Genomic DNA, 16,127 nt, shown 5'->3' on the forward strand with positions numbered 1-16,127 from the left:
AGGAAGTAGAACCACGTTCGCGTTCACAACAATGGAGTCAAGCACGGATGCGGTTCCTCAGAATATATTTACTTGCCATTTGTGCAGTTTATCTACACCATTCACATACTACGGACAGAAGCCACCCAATACCAGGGCTATTGTGTGAGTAAAGTTTTGATAACACTAGCGAAGTGTGAACTCAAGATTTGCTCATGCTTACTGGCTAACATGGCATGCAATGTAGTTGGTCCCTGGCTAGTGGCTTCTAGAATATATAGTATAGTGGAGTTTCTAGTGGCCCAAACTAGCGAACGTTTAGTGTGTGTCTATGACTGTCAACTCATGAGGTGTAAAGTAAACCTTTCAGAAAGTTGTAGCTCTTGCATTTACTCATCATGTTTTTGTTTCTTTTCCATCAGCTTGTTGGAAGAGTGTTTTGTGACCAAGGATCCTTTCAGTCCAGACGGAGAGAGGTTCCTTATCCTGGGATCCAACTGCAGTTTGTGCCACATCACAGTTTGTGTTGGAACGGTACGTTGTTTGCTCATATTGCCGAAAATAATGAGCATGAAATGGCTGAAATCTGTTGTCTCATTGTACAATATATGATGTCAATGTCATAAACTAGAAAGTAATATCCAGTAATTTTATTTKGGCTTAGTCACCCTTATGAAAAAAATACATTTCAAAATATTTAACATTTACATTTACATTTAAGTCATTTAGCAGACGCTCTTATCCAGAGCGACTTACAAATTGGTGCATTCACCTTATGATATCCAGTGGAACAACCATCACGTACAATTTATTTCAAATACATGTAGATACATTTGAAATGTTGCATCTTTGCTAAAATGCATGTAATGCCTTAAAATGTATTCCAGAGTTGCATGTACATACACTATATACAAACGTATGTGGACACCCCTACAAATTAGTGGATTTGTCTATTTCAGCCACACCCGTTGCTGACAGGTGTATAAAATCAAGAACACAGCCATGCAATCGCCATAGACAAACACTGGCAATAGAATGGCCTTACTGAAGAGCTCAGTGACTTGCAACGTCATAGGATGCCACCTTTCCAACAACTCAATTTGTCAAATTTCTGCCATGCTAGAGCTGCCCCGGTCAACTGTAAGTGCTGTTATTGTGAAGTGGAAACTTCAAGGTGCAACAACGGCTCAGCCGCAAAGTAGTAAGCCACACAGAACGGGAGRGCCGAGTGCTGAAGCGCTTAGCACATAACATTTGTCTGTCCTCGATTGCAACACTCACTACTAAGTTACAAACTGCTTCTGGAAGCAACGTCAGCACAAGAACTGTTCGTCGGGAGCTTCATGAAATGGGTTCCCATGGCCGAGCAGCRGCACGCAAGCCTAAGATCACCATGCCCAATGCCAAGTGTCGGCTGGAGTGGTGTAAAGCCTGCCGCCATTTAAAAAAAAAATATATATTTATATTTGACCTTTATTTAACTAGGCAAGTCAGTTAAGAACAAATTCTTATTTTCAATGACGGCCTAGGAACAGTGTGTTAACTGCCTTGTTCAGGGGCAGAACGACAGATTTTGACCTTGTCAGCTCAGGGATTCGATCTTGCAACCTACTAGTCCAACGCTCTAACCACTAGGCTATTGGACTCTGGAGCCCGATTGGACTCTGGAGCAGTGGAAACGCCTTCTCTGGAGTGATGAATCACTATCTGGAAGTCCAACGGATGAATCTGGGTTTTGGTGGATGCCAGGAGAACGCTACCTGTCCCAGTGCATAGTGCAAACTGTAAAGTTTGGTGGAGGAGGAATTAACGGCCTGGGACTGTTTTTCATGGTTTGGGCTAGGCTCCTTAGCTCCAGTGAAGGTAAATCATACAATTACATTATATACAATTCTGTGCTTTCAACTTTGTGGCAACAGTTTGGAGAAGGCCCTTGACTGTTTCAGCAAGACAATGCCCCCGTGCACAAAGCAAGGTKCATACAGAAATTGTTTGGTTTGTCGAGATCCATGTGCAAGAACTTGACTGGCCTGCACAGAGCCCTGACTTCCACCCCATCYAACACATTTGGGATGAATTGAAACGCTGACTGCGAGCCAGGGCCTAATCACCCAACATCAGTGCCCAACCTCACTAATGCTCTTGTGGCTAAATGGAAGCAAGCCTTCGCAGCAATGTTCCAACATCTAGTGGAAAGCCTTGCCAGAAGAGTGGAGGCTGTTATAGCAGCAAATGGGGGACCAACTCCAGATTTAATGCCCATGATTTTGGAATTTAGTTGTTCGACGAGCAGATGTCCACATACTTTGTCATGTAGTGTACATTTGCATCTTTGCTCAAATTCATATAATACCCCGACAATATTCCAGAAATGTATGGCTATGACATCTAGTCTACACCCACCAAGCCAAAACTTTGGCAGTGATATAATTTAAATTGTGATGGTGAGTAAAAAATGTACTTTTGATTTCACCTAATTTTAACATTGTCATAAAGAGCACATCTTCAACTTAATAAAAAAAACTTTTTCCCATCGAGAGAGGGGGGGGAAAAAGTAGTATTCTAAGTGCTCCACTTAAGKTTAATTTTATTCATCTATTGTGTGTAGATAAAATGTATCCGTTTGTTTTTTTCTTTAATCAATTTTAGAAATAAGGCTGTAACGTAACAAAATGTTGAAAAAGGGAATGGGTCTGACTACTTTCTGAATGCATTGTATAAGCTCTAAGTAGAAGCTTAAGTGTTGTCCATTAGTTTACTCCAATTAGGGGAGGGGTGGTATGGTTAGGGAAAAATGTACAAAATATATATGGGGGATTGGAAATTATGCAGACAATTACATTGATGGAAGCCACAATCGATCAGCAATATTATAGCTGATCAACCCCCCCCTCCCCCTCCCCGATACAAAGTAAAGTGTGAATAAGCTGGTGTGAATGATGGGCAGCCCAGTGCCTGTGTTTTTAATGGAAATGATTTATATATTCTCCAGTCTCCCTCTTGTAGTGTTTTCTGTCATTTTTTTTAATGTTCTTCTGACTAATAAGAGCAGTTCTAGCAATTGGAATCCATGGAGACACGTTTGTTTCTGCTTCTGTGGCTAAAAGATAGTGTCAAAAGAAAACACTAGACAGACATGTAGCTAGCTAGCTAGTATTTGTAGACAAAATGGCATATAACACCGGATCTGGAATTTCAAATGTCGTCACTAGCTACAGTCAGAGTGCCCTGGACCCTCTTGCTTGGTAAGCTATTCTGGCTGCCCAAGACCCCTGTAGTTCCTCTCTGGGTGGAACGCAACGATGTAGACTAAAGTGCACGCTGCCCCTCCCCCCCAAAAAAACAGACTGCCCTTGCATATGCATGCACGCTGATCGACGGAGTAAACCGTTTCCATTGCAAGATGAAATGAATTCAGTTTCTATTGGAAAAGTTCAGGTAGGTCCCTCCCCGTTTCGTTCGCTTGGTTCCTAGTGAATACACCCAGGTTCTAAACTCAGCAAAAAAAMAAACGTCCCTTTTTCAGGAGCCTGTCTTTCAAAAATAATTCGTAAAAATCCAAATAACTTCACAGATCTTCATTGTAAAGGGTTTAAACACTGTTTCCCATGCTTGTTCAATGAACCGTAAACAATTAATGAACATGCACCTGTGGAACGGTCGTTAAGACACGAACAGCTTAGACGGTAGGCAATTAAGATCACAGTTATGAAAACTTAGGACACTAAAGAGGCCTTTCTACTGACTCAGAAAAACACCAAAAGAAAGATGCCCAGGGTCCCTACTCATCTGCGTGAACATGCCTTAGGCATGTTGCAAGGAGGCATGAGGACTGCAGATGTGGCCAGGGCAATAAATTGCAATGTCCGTACTGTGAGACGCCTAAGACGGTGCTACAGGGAGACAGGATGGACAGCTGATCGTCCTCCCAGTGGCAGACCACGTGTAACAACACCTGCACAGGGTCGGTACATGCGAACATCACACCTGCGGGACAGGTACAGGATGGCAACAACAACTGCCCGAGTTAAACCAGGAACGCACAATCCCTCCATCAGTGCTCAGACTGTCCGCAATAGCCTGAGAGCGGCTGGACTGAGGGCTTGTAGGCCTGTTGTAAGGCAGGTCCACACTAGACATCACCGGCAACAACGTTTCCTATGGGCACAACCCACCGTCGTTGGACCAGACAGGACTGGCAAAAATAGTTCTTCACTGACGAGTCGCGGGTTTGTCTCACCAGGGTTGGTCGGATTTACGTTTATCGTCAAAGGAATGAGCATTACACTGAGGCCTGTGCTCTGGAGCGGGATCCATTTTGGGAGGTGGAGGGTCGTCATGGACTGGGGCGGTGTGTCACAGCATCATCGGACTGAGCTTGTTGTCATTGCAGGCAATCTCAACGCTGTGCGTTACAGGGAAGACATCCTCCCTCATGTGGTACACTTCCTGCAGGCTCATCCTGACTTGACCCTCCAGCATGACAATGCCACCAGCCATACTGCTCGTTCTGTGCGTGATTTCCTGCAAGACAGGAATGTCAGTGTTCTGCCAAGGTCAGCGAAGAGCCCGGCTCTCAATCACATTGAGCACGTCTGGGACCTGTTGGATCGAAGGGTGAGGGTTAGGGCCATTCCCCCCAGAAATGTCTGGGAACTTGCAGGTGCCTTGGAAGAGTGGGGTAACATCTCATAGCAAGAACGGGCAAATCTGGTGCAGTCCCATGAGGAGGAGATGAACTGCAGTACTTAATGCAGCTGGTGGCCACACCAGATACTGTTACTTTTGATCCCCCCCTTTGTTCAGGGACACATTCCATTTCTGTTAGTCACATGTCTGTGGAACTTGTTCAGTTTGTCTCAGTTGTTGAATCTTATTATGTTCATACAAATATTTACACATGTTAAGTTTGCTGAAATTAAACGCAGTTGACAGTGAGAGGACGTTTCTTTTTTTTGCTGAGTTTATATGTCATAACATTGCAGTGATAGTGTGCTTGCTTAATGTGTTTGTTACTATTTTTGTTTCTCTTCTTCCAGGGCTGCAGCCTTTTCTACTCCAAGCGATTCTGCATGCAGTGTGTGAACAAACACTTGGACCAGTTCCCCCCTCACATTCAAGCTGAGCTCGCCAAGAAAAAGCAGCCATCAAAGACAGATGTTTCATGATTTCTGTAAGACACAAATTAAAGACTCTGGAGGTACTTCAGGAAGGAAAATCTCTAGCCTTTCAATTGGAAGATATCTCTTAGGGTTGTGGCTAGCGTGCTTGCCTTGGTCAGGTGACCCGGGTAGTATTCCCACTTAGGGCGATACTCTCTTGTGATATACCCCGCTGGAATAGACACGTTTCTGTTTTGGGAGAAATGGTTTGAACTGAACATAACTTCTGGGCCACATAAGGGATTCTACTTGGTGTCATACAGTTTTACCACTAGATGTCAGTAAAGACTTATTACCAGACTGAAAATGACAGTTCATTACATCCCTCATTCACAGCAGCTGAATACAATGAGTCCCAACGTCAAAATATATAATGTACCTTGTTTAATATTTCAATATAACATGGAGAAATTTGACAAAAATATATATATACTACCAGAAATACATGTAGTTTGCACTTTATGAAATATGCTTTGCCCAAGCAGTGATAGAAATGCTATTTTTCTATAGATGACGACAATGTTTATAAAACAAGATGCACTGACTTGTTGATCTTGCAGAGTAAATGAGAACTCTGCTCCCAAGGAACATTCTGTGTATGCCTCAAATGGTACCCTATTTATACTAGTGCACTACTTTTGACCAAAACCGCCTGCGCCCTGGTTGAAAGTAGTGCACTAAATAGGGAGCCATTTTGGACAAATACTAAATTGTATGTGTCCCAGTGAGGGAACTCCAAGTACATAAGCAATTGTAACCACTAAACTGCAGTGATAGTCAGATTGTGTCAAAGTCAGTTGACAATAGGTGAGCTGCCAACTATGATGGAAGGCATTTAACACTGAGGAGATGTCACTCTGGACTGGAAGCAGATTTAAAAAGCACAAACAAAATGGAGATGTTGAACCCTGAACCCAACATTGCCAAATGCAGGACAGGTATACTTCCACAGAACCTTTCCCTCTCTCCCAACTCTTTAGGGAGACCATTACAAACAAGAATCTCCTTCCCTTGTTCCAAAAACTGACAGTGTCATTCTATGACKGATCATACAAGACTGTAATCCACTTTCTTTTGTCATAAACCAATAAAAATGCAATACCATTTTTATCTGAATGGGTTGATCTGTTTAACTTCTAAAAACACAATATTCCTACAGCCACATTCACCTTTAAGAAAGAAATATGGGTGGTTACATGTTCGTAAACCAATGAAGCTCATTTTCTTCCCTGTCAATCTGATTCCCCAACTGGTAGTTCCTCTCTAATGTCCCGTGTACACTAGCAAGTGGTAAATTGCTGCGTGCCGCTAAGGCCACCCAYAGTGGCTRGCTTGTGGGCATGCTGGCAGCATATAGCAGCACMTCCGATTGGGCGTCAAGAATTTAGCATAGCAAATTTGTGTGAAGGTCTGGTTATTAAATTGACTAAATAGTTTAATCCATTCTCCATTTCATGAATTTATTCACAGGTAAATAGTAATATGCTCWAAAACGCTCTGGTGACAAACTTTGCTGCCCTGTTTCCAATCGTCCACATGGCTGGGAGAACCTATTCAAGTAAGTGAATACATTTTGAAAATGTAAAAAAAAAACGGTGTATTATTAGCTAACTACTTAGTGCAGGCTAACTCAAATGAGCTGCTAATGTAGCTAGCTATCTAGCCAAATGTACATACTGTATAGATAGCTAGCAAAGTGAATTAAATATCACCAGCTACCTAAACTTCATATTAGCTAGCTATCTTGATGTATTTATCACTGTAAAAAAATTGAAATGCATTTGTAGGTAGCTAGCTAACAGCCATGGAGGAGCGGGAAAGGATAGCAGCCCCAACTGTCAGTGAGAGTAGGCTATTCTGGATAGGGCAGGTACTTTTGTGTAGTTCCAGTCCCTAGAAGTGAGGACGGAGATAATTGTAACAATATTCAGTGCGGTCTAATTTGAGTATAATGAAGTCTGTTTCTTGTGAATTTTTCTGTCCTCAGATACAGAGAGCTGTGAAAGCCTGTCTGCAGATCAAGTCCCAATGAAGAGCTATGGTCCTGGGGCCTCAAAGGGGTGCACATTTTTGTTTTTGCCTTAGCTCTACACAGTTGATTCGAATGATCAACTCATCATCAAGTGGTATTTATGTATTCATTTGTGATGCTATCCTTGATTATTATCCTGCTATTGTCACATGCTGCACATGTGTGTGCACATGCATCCATCTATCCAATGTTATCATGATTTGTTATCTGATATTATACTTTAGTCATCAAATCAAATTGTATTAGTGACATGCGCCGAATACAACAGGTGTAGGTAGACCTAACAGTGAAATGCTTACTTACGAGCCCCTAACCAACAATGCAGTTTTAAAAAATACATAAGAAATAAAAGTAAGAAGTAATTAAAGAGCAGCAGTAAAATAACAATAGCGAAACTATATACAGGGGGGGTACCGGTTAGTTGAGGTAATGTACATGTAGGTAGAGTTATTAAAGTGACTGCATAGATGATAACAACAGAGTAGCAGCGGTGTAAAAGAGAGGGGGAGGGGGGGGCAATGCAAATAGTCTTGGTAGAGAGAGATGAGAGAACCAACAATGACCTGGTGATGTAAACGTCTAAATTGCCTACAGTTACTGTGTAGGGCACTGCAAGGTTGGGTGACCAGGGCAATCTGGGACTGCCTCCTGGGGGAATTCAGGCATGTGAAAGGCTACCTGTGTCCTGCATAACTTCATGAGTATGGACATGAGGACCTGGAGGGGATCTGCAGCTCGCCGCCGTGTGTCAGAGGAGAGGTCTGCTGCTCTGCAGGATGTTTCAAGTATGGGGGACAACAACGCAGCACGACAGGCAATCRGTGGGGGGGAGATCTTCACCTCCTACTTATTCGAAAAGGGTGCTGTTCCCTGGCAACACCATAGACTACACTATGCACAWCCAAATGCTCTTTTAAGAGCCATCCACATRGCAATAAGAGTATTCTTCCATTTACTTAGCTATGTTAACTGCAGTTATTAAATTCCCAGTTTCTCTCCTTTTGATTTCTACTTCTCAGGCGAGGGTGCTGTTCAGGTAAGGGTGATGTATGTACAAAAACAAAACAGGCGCTTTTAAGAGTCACCCATATTGAAAATCTTTAGAACAATTAGATAGACACCCTGTAACCATCACCTACATGTATCAATCTGATTGATGGATTGTGTTGTGCAGTAAGCAGGCTCAGGTGTATAACCGTGGCTCCTTCCACCTTCAAAGAATAGAAGAGAGGACCAACCATGGAGAARAGTTAGAAACATCATTATTTATATAACTACGCTATATTGTTTGTCGTCATCTCTGTACATGTTTTTCAGTATAAAGTACTCTGCATCCACTTAGTGTGGACACCAGGTGAGACCACACAAACAGATTCCTGTTGAACATTGTCTCTAACTACCTTATTTTCTCAATAAGTCTCTCCTTCACTTCATCCCTCTTCTCCTTAAATCCTCTAGGTTATATCAGCTGTGTCGGTGAACCCCTCCCACATCTGAACTGGCTGACAGAGGGCACATTATGATCAGAGGTGAGAGGTCACTTGGTCAGGTCAACAGGAAGTATTATTAAAAAMATGCTTTACACTGAAATYCAGATAGATGCAGTAGTCCCAGAGTTAATGATCCAAGGTCAGTTTTGCATTTCACCTCCTGCTTATTATGTCTAACAATGTTAGAATAAAAACATCAGGCTTAAACATGCCCACTCCATCTGTCTTTCGTCTGCAGATATGTTTTGATGTGAGAGGATGCCAACCCCCAGTCCCATCATCGCCACCTCACCCGCTTTTAAGATAACCTTCGGGCCACCTAGAGACACTATTATGTAATTGTGATGAACTGAGAGAATATTTGGGTAGCACCACTGTGATTCATTAATCATATGCTGTCTTCCCTGCTCCTATGTTCTTACCTTTTRCCCTTTGTCTTTACACCTCTCGCCACCTCCTCTTTCTTCCTCTGTTTTTATAATACACCACAGATGTGCATTGAGGTACAGATTGAACTTGTATTTATAATATTTATAATGCATCTATTTATAACACTTGGATAATGTACTTCTTTCAATAAAGCGTTTCACATTCTTTACTGGTTGAAATTAAGTCTCATTTGATGAAATACTACCGGTTTTAGAGTGTTTACATGATGCATAGGAAGTGTAGTGTACTGTCTTTTAAATTATATTTCTGTATATATGAAATACAAATCAGCCTTTAACTAGTTAAATCCTGTTTCTAGTTTATTAGTTACAATGTGTAACCATTGATGTCCCAGGACCAGGATTGGTAAACACTGTTGAAATGTATAATTGTAATACATACACACATGCAGACAGACACACCATCCTTCAAAGACTGGAATTTGATACTCCTGGTATTGGATATGACTGAAAAATAATCTCAGATTCATACCTGAACTGCACCAATCTGTTTGTGTGGTCTCACCTGGTGTCTAAACTAAGTGGCTGCAAAGTACTTAATACTGAAAAACTTGCAGATCAGAGGACAAACAATATAGCGTAGTTATATGAATAGAAATAATSAAGTGTCTTACAGTTCTCCAAGGTTGGTCCCCTTGCCCATTCTTTGAAGGTGGAAGGAGCCACAGTTATACACCTGAGCCTGCTTACTGCACAACACAATCAGATTGATACACAAGGGTGTGGGTTATAGGGTGTCTACTTGTTCTAAATGTTTTCAATATGGGTGACTCTTAAAAGCACCCGTTTTGTTTTTGTACAGACATCACCCTTACTTGAACAGCACCCTCACCTGAGAAGTAGAAATCAAAAGGAGAGAAACTGGGAAATGTAATAACTGCAGTTGACATAGCTAAGTAAATGGAAGAATACTCTTATTGCAATGTGGATGGCTCTTAAAAGAGCCATCTACAGTGTAGTATATGCTGTTGCCAGGGGCCAGCACCCTCTTCGAAGAAGTAGGAGGTGAAGATCTCCCACTTATGGATTGCCTCCCGTGCTGTGTTGTTGGTCCCCATCCAGCAGACCTCTCCTCTGGCACACGGCAGCAGAACCCCTCCAGGTCCTCGTGTCCATACTCATGAAGTTATGCAGGACACAGGTAGTCTTCACACGCATGAATTCCCCCAGGAGGCAGTCCCAGYTGGCCCTGGTCACCCAYCCTTGCAGTACCCTACACGGTAACTAGGAAATCAGTTTGAAGGACTCTCCAGTAACAAAGTATCTGTAGGAATATGTAAGATGATGTCATTATTAGACTTCTACATCACCAGGTCATTGTAGATTACTTAAGCAATAAGGCACGGGGGGGGTGTGGTATATGGCCAATATACCACTGCTTAGGCAGGACACATTGCGGAGTGCCTGGACACAGCCCTTTGCTGTGGTATATTGCCCATATACCACAAACCCCAGAGGTGCCTTATTGCTATTATAAACTGGTTACCAACGTAATTAGAGCAGTAAAAATAAATAAATGTTTTGTCATACCTGTGGTATACGGTCTGATATATCACGGCTGTCAGACAATCAGCATTCAGGGATGGCACCACACAGTTTATAATKAAATATAATACCCTTATAACAAATCATGATAACATTGGATAGATAGATGCATGTGCATGTGACAATAGCAGGGTCATATCAAGGATATCATCACTAATTAATACATAAATACCAATTGAATCAGCTGTGTAGTGCTAAGGCAAAAACAAAAAAGTGCTCCCCTTTGAGTCCCCAGCACTGAGAACCACTGCACTTCATTGGTACCTCTTCATACGCAGACAGGCTTTCACAGCTCTGAGCACAGAAACAGACTTCATTATACTCAAATTAGACCGCACTGAATATTGTTACAATTATCTCCGTCGTCACTTGTAGGGACTGGAACTACCCAAAAGTACCTGCCCTATCCAGAAAAGCCTACTCTCTCACTTTGACAGTTGGGGCTGCTATCCTTTCACCCTCCTGCATGGCTGTTAGCTAACGTTAGCTACCTACAAATGCGTTTCGATTTTTTTTTTTTTTACAGTGATAAATACAAGATAGCTAGCTAATATGAAGTTACAGTATGTAAAGTTGGCTAGATACCTAGCAGCTCATTTGAGTTAGCCTGCACTGTAGCTAGTTAGCTCATAATACATTTTTTTTTTTTTACATTTTCTAAATGTATTTACTTAACTTACTTGAACAGGTTCTCCCAGCAATTGTGGACGATTGGAAACAGGGCAGCAAAGTTTGTTTGTCACCAGAGCGGTTTAGAGCATATTACCATTTACCTCTGAATAAATTAATGAAATGAAGAATGGATTAAACTCTTAACCCATTTAATAACCAGACCTTCCTACAAACTTGCTATGCTGAATTCTTGACGCACAATCGAGTAGCTGCCATATGTTGCCAGCACGCCCACAAGCGAGCCACTCTGGGCGGCCGAAGCAGCACTACATTTTACTGCGTGCTAGTATACACGAGCCGTATCGCCATATTGGGTACAGCCAGGGAGAGGAAGAGAGAGACCCAACAGCAAAAAAACATCTGTCTCCCTCCAGCAGGAGGTGTTATTCGTTGTTTCGCCCACCAAGCAAGGCGTTTTTTTATGGGGTCATTAAGAATGTCGAATTTGTTCAACAAAAAAGTATGGATTATTTTCTAAGTGWGGTTAATTTGATCGAATATAAGTTTCGTAATATTTAAYTTGTTACGAGTATACTGATATAAGAAAGACGTGACATCCCGGCAGCTTTTAAGGAAAAACACTTTATATTGGAGTTGTCTCGAGATGGTTATGCATATTAATGAAATGAGGCTAGTAGCATAGCATCTCTCCCCATTCAGTACAGMCGGTTGACGTCAACAGCCGTCATCGAATATTGAAAAKCTGATTACAATAATAAGATGTATCCACCAATCCAAAGAAAGGATAGGCGGGAGCTAGACAGCTCAGGGTGCCGCTTGTGGACAACGACTCCCATTGTTAGGGACATGTATCTCGTCAGTATATCCATCATCTTTGGTACAGCACAGACGACTTAGTTCCGTAGTCAAACGGCAGAAAACAACCAACAGAACTAAACCTTCACTAGTCGGGCAGATTGAGGGGTAATCACGTTGGCTGTTTTACGGATGCTATGCATGCGTCTCCATCTTGTGAACCAGGTCGCTTATTTAAAAGGAATACTTGTTTTTTGTGATAAACCGTCAKGATTTAGGGTCGTTTTCATATGTGTAACAACATGTCAAATGTTAGTCTTTCGAATGGGAGTCCGACGTTGGAAAGGGTGGATCCGCGACCGACGGATCACATGAAGCCCCAGATTTGCAGAAATCTTTTCGGATCGGTGGATCATGACGAATTTGGGAGGGAGTGTTTGGTTSAAATGAAAGAGATGGAGAAGGTTTTTATTGACAAATGGAATTTTGATTTTCTAAACGACGAGCCCCTTCCCCAGGGAGATTATAAATGGGAACCGATGAAAAGCAGTGACGTGCCAGACTTTTACAGCAGACCGCCTCATAAGCGAGTCTGGTCCTCTGGAAATGTGGACCATAACGGGAATCATGATAACGGAGTCCGACGGAGCTGTCCTGCGAACGGGGCTGAGCTATCCGAGAAGAACGAGAGACAGACGGATTGTCACCACTCTCACAACGGGGCAAGGAAAAGACCTGCAAATCCAGGTAAATTATGCAGTTTTGAAAATGTACTTGAGGATTTTAGTTCACCAATCAAAAACAATTCAGACAGTCTCCATCGCACAATATGGCACAGTCGAATTAAATTGTTGCAATCTGCGAGATTCTGCGTCACTGCACTGATACACTCGCAGAAAGCCTATACTTTGTACCGCACACCGCTTGATTCCGTTGGTACTTATTTTCTTTCCAGAAAGACACGCTTTGTGTGTCAAGCTATTTAACACTTTGATTTCTTCCTCATCTTGAGTTTTGAATGTTTGTTTTGCTCTGGCCTAATGAATAGCATGATTATATAACCACTTTTGCTTATTATTATTTTTATTATTTTTTTTACTTTAGTTTATTTGGTAAAGGGCTTGTAAGTAAGCATTTCACTGTAAGGTCTACACTTGTATTCGGCGCATGTGACAAATACAATTTGATTTGACTTGGCTGTTTAGCTTGATGATAAACCTAATTTCTGAACTATTCAACAGGGCGGGAAATTAGCTTTTTGTAGAAAAACTGCTGTTTACTGACATATCTTTAAATTGTGTTTTATCAGAACCCCAAAGTACAGGTAAAAAGTTGCATTCCAGTGAAGAGGATGAAGTTGTGTCAAAGTCAGTAGAGCAGACACCCAGCAAAAACGATTCCAGGACACATGAACACTAATACCAAGGTAAGAAAGAACTTCATCATCATGCATTTCCAATTTCATACTGTAAAAGGAGCATATCCCGGTTGTTCTAATAACCTTATTATTAACATAAGCATTTCAGTTGTTAAGCCTATGTTGGATTTTAAATGTGAAGCCTTAGTGAGATGTTAAAAASTGTAGATGACACACTTTCGTAAACGCCCCAGCTATCTGGTCTAATATTAACTTAAGCAAGCCTAGTTCAAGTGCAGAACAGTAGTAACACGTCATCAGCAGGCTTTGTATGAGGAAGGGTTGTTTTCAAGAGAATGAGCTCTGCAAGCTGCTGCTCTCTCGCTCTGCAGCAGTCTGTCTTGAGTGACATGTTGACATTTAATGTACACTTTTGCACTGTTTTCTTGCTTCAACAGAATACACAATGCATGATACTGGACAACTAAACTGTCTTTACTATGTATGTGTTATAACCTTCAGGCTATGTACCCATAACCCCTTCTGTGAACAGAGCTAATATGAATTGGTTTTCCCCACAGCGCTGAGAAGTCCTCCTTTTTRGTTGAATACTGTACTTCAGGACCTGAAGAAGAGAAGATGGATAGAAGAGAAGACAGGATACAAAATGGCCTGCCTTTAGGAGGGAAGGAGGCTGTGCAAGCACTGAATATTTACACTAAAGTTTTGGCACTCAATTTAATCCAATCGCTTCAAAAGCAGAAAATGTAGCAGTGTGCCAAAATGTTTTTCCCTTTTTGCTCAGTTTTATTTTTACTACCTATGTTTCATATGTAGCACATAAAACATAATATTATTATGTTGATAAAATARGTGTCTTGAAGAATTGCTGTGCAGTTTTCAAAAATATATTGTTTGTTTGTAAAAGTGGTCATATGATATCCTTGTTCAGGTATAATTGATAGTCATAAATGCAGATTATTTCTAAATCAGGTATCTCATCAAAGAATCAGTTGTTTCTATTTTGTGGCTTTTTGCAGTGTTCATTGGTAGGCCTATTATTCAAAAGCTGGTCTTTAGGGTTGGGGTCAATTCTATTTCATTGATGAAGTAAACAAAGTCTTCAAATTCCAATTTTCCTCAATGCTTTTCAATGAGAGAAAATATTTGGAATTTTTGTTTATTTCCTGAATTGACTGAATTTGAATGTAATTGACCCAACGCTACACTAAGGCCATACTGTCAATCAGAATGACTTATATGTTACATGACCTAACTAGATAAAAGTTTACATGCAAATAATATATTATTATTAAGTTTTCCTACTGCGAAAGGGAAAGAACCTGCCAAAGTTTCAACATTTGTTTTATTTTTATGGAAAAATTATTAAATGAATAGGGCTTATTCATTGCATAGTTAGAAATTATTGGAAAAAGTTAGAATATATGAGTTCCCATTTTGCAGTATTAATTATTATTATTATTATGCCGCCCTAAAATCAGTTGGTTTCCTTTAACTTATTTATAATGTGCTCCAGTTTGACCAGAGTAGCCTACGCTCTCAGATGTGTTATAACCACTGGGCACTTTGCAAACATAAATATGTGAATCAACAATTTGCCTCTTATTGTGTGTTGAATTCATGTTGAGCATGACATGGCACTATATAGATTAAAGACAAAGTTACACTGCATGTAACTGTAATAAAGTTTGAAGTGTACCTTTGTATATTTCCTTGTAAAAATTATAGTAACTTATTTTTGTTCAGGTTTTTGTGGTTGTATGGATATAAGTGGCATTTTTAGTGCATTTTTATGTAAATACTTTTTTTAGATGTTGTTTTTGGATACAAAAGGTTGCAAAACTGAGCCTAATTAAAAATATACCTGTATATTTTGTATTGTGTCTCTGAAAAAGGCAATCATTTGCTCAAAAAATTATATTGGGTTAAATAAAAAAAWTACTTATAATTTTCATAATTGCATATTATGTGCCCATTCATTTTCCTCCATATGTCCACATTGTCACAGTATGCTATACATTGTTTAATTTAGGCTATAGTGTGCCAGGGCCAACCTCGGCAGTAGGCTAGTAAAGGTATTAGTTATGACATATGGTTGATAATGTYTAAAAACTCACGTATAGACTAGTCACCCAGGAATTATAGTTGCGCAGCAGGACGCGAGCCTAAGGGATCKTTATTTGAAAGGACAACGACTAGTTGCAACTTTTGATCATTCATCCCCCCTCCTCTCTCCTGTAACTATTCCCCAGGTCGTTGCTGTAAATGAGGATGTGTTCTCAGTCAATTTACTTGGTAAAATAAGGGTTAAATAAAAACATTAAATGATAATGCTACAGTTGAAAAAATGCATGACGCTACTGTTAATTGAGTGACGAGATTCTTTAGAATTGAAAACGCTATAGATTCCACGAGACATGCTCAAGAGAATGTGCAAAAAAAAAAATCTTTGGACTTCGATTACACGTAGCTCGCGCTGCAGAGAGAGAAGGTAACCAACCTAATTTGTAATGTGCAAACTACACTAGTGTGTCTAGGATACTTTACAACCATCCCAATATACACGTTTCTTATGTGGTATCAAAACAATTACGCACAACTCTCTATTACAGATCTTGGGCTGATTTGCGCGCCATTCTCTCTTCAGGGGTTTGCACCGACTCT

The 16,127-nt window shown here is 40.8% G+C and overlaps 2 protein-coding genes and 1 long non-coding RNA gene across 5 annotated transcripts; 2 read left to right on the forward strand and 1 right to left on the reverse strand.

Moving 5' to 3' along the window:
- cdpf1 (cysteine rich DPF motif domain containing 1) lies at positions 1-9,261 on the forward strand. 3 transcript variants are annotated; one of them, XR_011475440.1, is made up of 7 exons: positions 1-144; positions 402-513; positions 5,019-5,152; positions 6,612-6,699; positions 7,129-8,527; positions 8,632-8,702; positions 8,902-9,261. XR_011475440.1 is itself a non-coding variant. In XM_024137059.1 (3 exons), the coding sequence occupies exons 1-3, from the start codon at positions 32-34 to the stop codon at positions 5,145-5,147; spliced, it is 354 nt and encodes a 117-aa protein (XP_023992827.1). In that variant the 5' UTR covers positions 1-31; the 3' UTR covers positions 5,148-6,251. The 3 variants fall into 3 exon arrangements, 1 of the variants encoding a protein (XP_023992827.1); XR_002893777.2 differs by having other exon boundaries at positions 7,129-8,702; XM_024137059.1 differs by lacking the exons at positions 6,612-6,699; positions 7,129-8,527; positions 8,632-8,702; positions 8,902-9,261 and having other exon boundaries at positions 5,019-6,251.
- Positions 9,262-9,399: 138 nt separating this feature from the next.
- Positions 9,400-11,643, reverse strand: LOC139024144 (uncharacterized). Its single transcript, XR_011475441.1, has 2 exons — positions 11,338-11,643; positions 9,400-10,951 (listed from the first exon to the last, which is right to left on the reverse strand). It is a non-coding gene; the product is annotated as an uncharacterized lncRNA (long non-coding RNA).
- A 99-nt stretch (positions 11,644-11,742) lies between these two features.
- On the forward strand, positions 11,743-15,420 carry cdkn1ba (cyclin-dependent kinase inhibitor 1Ba). Its single transcript, XM_024137060.2, has 3 exons — positions 11,743-12,832; positions 13,395-13,511; positions 14,024-15,420. The coding sequence occupies exons 1-2, from the start codon at positions 12,376-12,378 to the stop codon at positions 13,502-13,504; spliced, it is 567 nt and encodes a 188-aa protein (XP_023992828.1). The 5' UTR covers positions 11,743-12,375; the 3' UTR covers positions 13,505-13,511; positions 14,024-15,420.
- The last annotated feature ends 707 nt before the right edge of the window (positions 15,421-16,127 follow it).

Source organism: Salvelinus sp. IW2-2015, unplaced genomic scaffold (genome assembly GCF_002910315.2).
Source record: "Salvelinus sp. IW2-2015 unplaced genomic scaffold, ASM291031v2 Un_scaffold1082, whole genome shotgun sequence".
Taxonomy (NCBI): domain Eukaryota; kingdom Metazoa; phylum Chordata; class Actinopteri; order Salmoniformes; family Salmonidae; genus Salvelinus; species Salvelinus sp. IW2-2015.

What these genes read in the sequence shown, in the direction of transcription:
- cdpf1 (XM_024137059.1), top strand. Translation starts at nt 32, where the DNA reads ATGGAGTCAAGCACGGATGCGGTTCCTCAGAATATATTTACTTGCCAT. An exon ending in CCCAATACCAGGGCTATTGT is followed by an intron (nt 145 to 401) that starts GTGAGTAAAGTT and finishes CTTTTCCATCAG; the next exon opens with CTTGTTGGAAGAGTGTTTTG. An exon ending in TCACAGTTTGTGTTGGAACG is followed by an intron (nt 514 to 5,018) that starts GTACGTTGTTTG and finishes CTCTTCTTCCAG; the next exon opens with GGCTGCAGCCTTTTCTACTC.